The 6000-nt window shown below is 46.2% G+C and overlaps 1 protein-coding gene across 4 annotated transcripts in view; it reads left to right on the top strand.

Moving 5' to 3' along the window:
- Window positions 1–1560: 1560 nt before the first annotated feature.
- The window catches only part of PRTFDC1 (phosphoribosyl transferase domain containing 1), a 90525-nt gene continuing 86085 nt past the window's right edge, over window positions 1561–6000 (top strand). For 2 of the 4 annotated variants that reach the window (XM_024576526.3, XM_053922913.2), the window contains exon 1: window positions 2231–2382. In XM_024576526.3, the coding sequence (XP_024432294.1) occupies window positions 2335–2382 (48 nt within the window). In that variant the 5' untranslated portion in view covers window positions 2231–2334. Of the gene's footprint in view, window positions 1652–2010; window positions 2383–6000 lie in introns of those variants that run through there. The other 2 variants (XM_024576537.4, XM_024576515.4) reach the window with 2 other exon arrangements.

Below are 6000 nucleotides of genomic sequence, written 5' to 3'. Positions count from 1 at the left end.
TTGAAAGGATTCTCTTAGATGTTATCTCAACATCACATGCAGTAGAGCAGAAATGTATTGCCCCCTCTTACAGATGAGAAAATTGAGGTCTATTATATTGATGCAATTGGCCTAGCCTCATTGGCTAAGGTCATATGGATTGTTACTAGACAAATTGGAATCCTAGTCCAAATCTATTTCACTAGACACGTAACAGAAATTTGAGATTTAAAAAGAATTTTGCCTCTAAAACCTCATAATGCAAAATTAAGAATAAAGCCTAAACAGATGCATTGTTATTCTTGGATATTGACCCTTGCAAATATTATTTGTGACATTATTATATTTTATTACATTAATGCTGTCCAAAGTATAGAAGTGTAATTGAATCACAAATGTTATCAACATATAAAAAGATAATAATAAAATGAATTCAATTTTAAAAAACAATTTGCTCATCATAAGATTCCTATTGCCATCCAAGCGGTTATATATTTTTCCTTGTGAACCTATTGGGTTTCACATTTAAATTAATGGTATTTCTAAGGACAAAGATTTATTTACCATTTCCCTTATATCTTCCTCGGTGCCTGGACAGGGCACACAGTTGTTGCTATCTGACCTGCAATAGCAGCTACATCTGTAACTTATTTTGAAGTCCCATGCCGGTAATCTGGCCCAATCACCCACACCAGCCTCTTATGGGTGAGTCTGATTTTCTGGGAATAAGACGGTAAAGGAGGATACCTGAAGGCATGATTTGTCCAGCACCTGAGTCACACTCACCTGAGTGGCTTAGCAATGCAGATTCCTGAACCCCACTAGCAGCTTCTCCACTAAAGTCTGCAGGTGCCTGGTAAGGTGGTGGCCGGCTCCCTAAGAGGGTCTTATGAACCCTAAAATTCGATCATCAGCTCAGTGACAGCACTTTTCACTCCTGAAAGTTTCAGTGACATTGGTTGTACAAATGGATCCTGGGCTTGGTCTTTGGCAGTAAAAACAGAAGATGGTCCTTTACGTTTGGGAAGAGAGGTGGAACTAAGACTATATAAATGACCCCAAACAAGAATTTCTGACAATTCTTAGAGAACGTGTTTACTTGTGAGCTAGGAAGCAATCTCACCCAGTTTAATGGGATCCGGGGGGGCCGCCTGGTGCCAAATCTGAGCCATCCACAGAGCGGTTCCCTTCCACGTCCTGGCATTTAGGAGGGGCGAAGTCCAAACGGTGCTGAGCACCGCCAGGGACCAAGTCTGAAGGACACAATATTTTTCCAACCTAGAGCGACATTAACTGATTGACAACAATTTACGCTAAAACCAGGCAAAATCAGCATCCCTTTCCCTGCCCTGTGCCAGAGCCCAAACATGAACAAAATCGCCTTTTAGAGACACCTGAGTCAGAGGCCTCATTCGGCTCAGGGCTGCAACCCCGCGGCGGGGCCGTAGAGGATGCGGTCGGGCAGCGGAGACCAGGGAATGAATGCACGCGTAATGGAGGAAAGCGGGGCGCTGGAGGAGCGGACAAAGACCGGGCACCTTCGGTTCCGGGAAGGCTAGGATTAGGGCTGAATTAACAAGATTCATAAAAGGATTTCTAATCGGAGGAGCGTGATTGCTAAAACTGCAACCGGAAACAATCAAAATCTAACCATATATTCTTACAAAAAGTGGTAAGACAGATACGTTATAGAAATCTCTCCCTTTCCTCCCCCGCCTTCCCCCGGCTGAGTGTGGTTAAGGAAAGGCGCTGTTTCAAAGTCCGGATTCGTAACGGTCCCAGGGACAGGCCATCTCAGGCTCTTTCGAAGCCCCGGCTGGGCGGTTCGAGGACGGGAAACACCCGTCGGGAGACTTTCGTGCACAGCCCCACGTCCTAGACCGCAGGCTCCTTCGCGGATTTACTCGAGATAAAGAGCCCGAGAAAATGAGCAAGGACGACGTGAGCCTGAAGCCGGGACGACAGTTTAGGGAGGCAGGGACTAGGCAGCACTTTCTCTTCCTGTAAAAACCGAGCCGTGGGCAGCCTCGTTCCCCCGGCGAGGAACGCGCCCGGGGCTGCGATCAGGTGGAGCGGGCACCGCTCCGCGGCTGCTCCCCGCGCTCCAACCCGGCGTTCCGGACCCAGCAGCCCAGCCCAGACAACCCGCCGGGAGAGGAGATCGGGGAGGGGGCGCCGCGGTGGAGACGCTGGAGCCCGGCCAGGCAGCGGGTCCGCGGCGCGCGCCCCTTTCAGCCTGCGGCCAGTGGAGGGGCGGGGCGGCCGCGGCCTCAGTCCCAGCCCCAGCCCCCACCCCACCCAGCTTCGAGATCCTTCCCGCTCCTGTCTTTCCTTCCCGCTCTCCCTGGGAGAAACATGGCCGGGAGCATTGAGGAGGCGCCAGACCACGGGCGAGGCGTAGTGGTAAATGCAAACTCCCCAGTGATTTCGGGGCTGAGTCGTGCGCTCTCCGCGCCCTCCCCTCCCCTCCCTTCTTGGCACCCTCCCTTTAGGTTCAGTGCTTGAAGTGCATTCGGGTGAGGGCGGGCCACAGCTTTGTTCTTCCCTGCAGGCGGGGATCGCTTCTGTCCTCAAACCCCGACCTTCCCCTCCCCGCTTCCCACTCCCCGCGCTCAGTCTGACCAAACACTTAGCACCCCTTCACCCGGTGTTCTCAGTGTCCTCCCTCTATCCTCCCTTCCCTGCCCCGGAATCCGCTCCTCCAACGTTAAGCCTATGTCATGCCGGTCCCCACTCCGGCCAGCCTCCAAGAGTCACCAGTGGGAGAGGGTTGGGTCTGTGAAGACCTCAACTGGCGACCTTTGGGGGCCTTTCCTTCCCTTTGTGCTTCCTACTGAGCTCTGCAGCTCGGGCCTCTCGTTTTGTTTTGCAAAAAAGTACTGAGGATTCTCGAGGGCAGCTAGGAAATAAAGTAGCTCAAGCAGATGGAACCTGCGCTGGTACCCTGTCTATGGGGCCTCGGCCCAAGCTCCAGACAAGCTAGCGCCTCTGGAGTGTCAGTTTCCTCTTCTGCAAAAGGGATACAGCACCAGAGGTCCGTTGAGTGATCTGGAGAGGATGTATGTAAAATACGTAGTAGTGTGACCCGAGGGGAGGATGCAGGAAGATCGGTTCTCAGACCAGAGCGTCTGTATCCCTGATAATCTTCCCAGGAGTCGACCAGAGGGCACCCCTCTTTCAAAGTCCTGGAGTCAAATCAGGTCTTGCTCTGTGGCCACAGGCGTCCGCTGGTAGCTCCCATGGAGAATGATTTCTGTAGGAGGTGGCAGTTGTTACTGTGTCGAGTTTAATGTAAAACGGTGGTGAGGGTGGCAGGGTGGAGGGGCAATTTACTACATTAATATTCTTTTTCAGAGATCACCCAGATAATCTGTGATTATGAGTGTTCTGCATGAGTAAGTGGATTGGGGAAGGAAACACCTCACACTGAAACAGAACCCTTCAGGTTAAAATGTCTTGCTCAGTTTTTAATTTAACAGCGGGGCCTTTGTTCTTAAAGGAGTGGAAGTTCATGTATTTATTCATTCCACACACGTTGACTATTATGCGGGGTCCCAGGCAGTGTTCTAGGCTCTAGGGCTACAGCAGGGAACAAGACAAAGCCCTGTCTTCCTGGAGTTCACGTTCCAGAGAAAGGAGGTAGGCAGGCAGCATGAGAGCAAATAAATAAAGAGGACAGTTTCAGATAGTGATATGTGCAGTATGAAGGGAAGAGGAGAACAAAGCGATGGTGATGGCAGCAGGGCTGGGGAGCACTGCTTTTTGCTCAGGCAGTCAGGATGGCCTCTTTTCCATGACATTTGAGCCACCCTCTGAGGAGTAAGCAGGACGTAGCCATGAGAAGACTCTGAAGCAGAGTACTCAAGACAGCAGATACCAAGTGCTAAGAAATCATTACATCCTGAGAAGAAATTTTTATACCCAATTTATGCTTTTAAAATGTCACTGTGTGCAAGCAGACTTGACTTGGGGTGATGAACACACTATACAATATGCAGATGATGTATTATAAAAAGGTACACCTATATAATTTTATTAACCAATATCACCCCAATAAATTCAATTAAAAAATAAATAATTTTTTTGAAAAGTCACTCCAGTTGCCATGGAGAGAATGGTCAGGCCTGGAGCTGGGGTTGGGGTTGGGGGATGAAAATGTAGAAGGGAAAATAAGTTCCGTTCTGGCAGATGAAGTCTGTAGTGGCCGTAGGGCCTGTAGTTCAGGATGCATTGTAGGCGATTTGAAATTCGTATTTGGAATTTAGGAGAGTGAGTGAATATATTTGGAAATCATCAGCAAGTAGAAAAATATCTGATGCTTGGGACTGGATAGGGATGCCCAATGAAAATGGAAAAAAAAATTAAAAACTACCGTTACAGGTAGAAACCTGGAAAGTCCCAAATGTAAGAGGCAGAATGTCCAGGAGGAGACAGATAAAGAGACCAAGAATGGGGAGCAAAGTAGGAAAGAGCAGGAAGACTGGTAGGTGCCCGGAGGGTGAGGGGCCAAGAGGTCATTAAGAGTATCAGATACTATGAAAAGCTAGTAGGATCAAGATGGAAAAGTGGCCATTGCATTTAACATTTACAAAGTTATTAGTTAAAAAAAAAAGTCATCCATCCCATCAGCAGAATGGTGAAAATAATAGCACTACTATTTAATAATAGATACTCTTAAAAAGGAATGAGGTAGATTGTTAAAGTCTAGAAAGCAAATAATGGAACTGTGTAAATAACCCAATCTATTTGTGTCAAAAGAAGACCTCTCAAAAGCAAGGTAATTTTGTGGAAGATGCAGGGAAGCGGTGAGAGGGCCTACCTTGGTTGGAAATAATCAGTGTATAATAGAAATATTTCCTGCATTTACATCATTTTCTCCCATAGATTTCAGGATAATTAGATTGACCTCAAGTTGGACATAGGCAGACAAGGCAAACTCAGAGTTCAGTGTGTTGATGTTCAGGTGTGGGATTCTTGGAAACAGAGCGGAGGGCCTAGACTCCCTTTCTCTTTGATGGTGGAGAGGTACCCCTGAGCCTGAAATTGGCAGCAGCCATGGTCGCTGCCTGAAGGGGAGAGTGGGACCCAATGTGAGGGTCGTAGCAGCAGAGAAGAGCAGAAATTCACATTTTGTATGTTTCCAAACTATTTTCCTCTTGATGAAAACCACTTGAAAAATAATGCAAGAAATACTCTAATTTTATATATATATATATATATACTTTTTAATGACTTAGAAAGAAGGTTTTCAATATATCTTCAAGTGAGAAAAAGAGAATTGGAATGAGTTCCGGAATTTGATGTTGTATAAAATGGCTCAGTTAATGTGTTTGTCACTTCTCCAGCTTGGCCGAGTTTTTCATCTTTGAACAGAGAAAACATTGTTCTGAATAAAATTAGAGCATGTTATCTGTGATACTGAAACTATTTAAAGACTTCTTGTTTTGATTTTTTTAAAGCAGATTAATAACATAATTATCTACAGTTCACAGCGGTTTCCATTCCCTCAGGTTTAGGACTACTTTCCAATGCAGTCTGCATGCAACATTAAGGATAACAAAGGGCAAACCCGTAGTTCCTTTATCTCTCGTTGTCGTTTATCTCAATGAGGAAAACTCACTATTCCAGACCCATTGGAAATTAGGCCAGTTTTGATTATAGAATATCTTTAGAGAAATACATTTCTTCTGCTTTTACATTTACAGCTTTAACCAAAGTAATGAGACCGCTGCCAGTAGATTTGAGGCACTTCTTTGAATTTGTTAAAACATATCATTTGTAAGTAAGCGACTGATGTTTCAGTACACCTAAACGGTTAACATTTGTTGCATAAGTACTACACACTGGATATGGCTGTAAGAGTTTTATACCATTATGTATCTCATTTACTCCTCATAATAACCATATGAGGCAGGCATTGACGCCACTTTATAGATGAGTACATTGGGACTCAGAGAAGTTAAAGTGCCCGAGTTCTCACAGCAAACTCACCTCCAGGTGTGTTGGACCTGTAAGTCTGTG

Source organism: Desmodus rotundus, chromosome 4, assembly GCF_022682495.2.
Source record: "Desmodus rotundus isolate HL8 chromosome 4, HLdesRot8A.1, whole genome shotgun sequence".
NCBI lineage: Eukaryota > Metazoa > Chordata > Mammalia > Chiroptera > Phyllostomidae > Desmodus > Desmodus rotundus.
The sequence above is the reverse complement of the archived record's forward strand: the minus strand, read 5'-3'. Positions and strand labels throughout refer to the sequence as shown.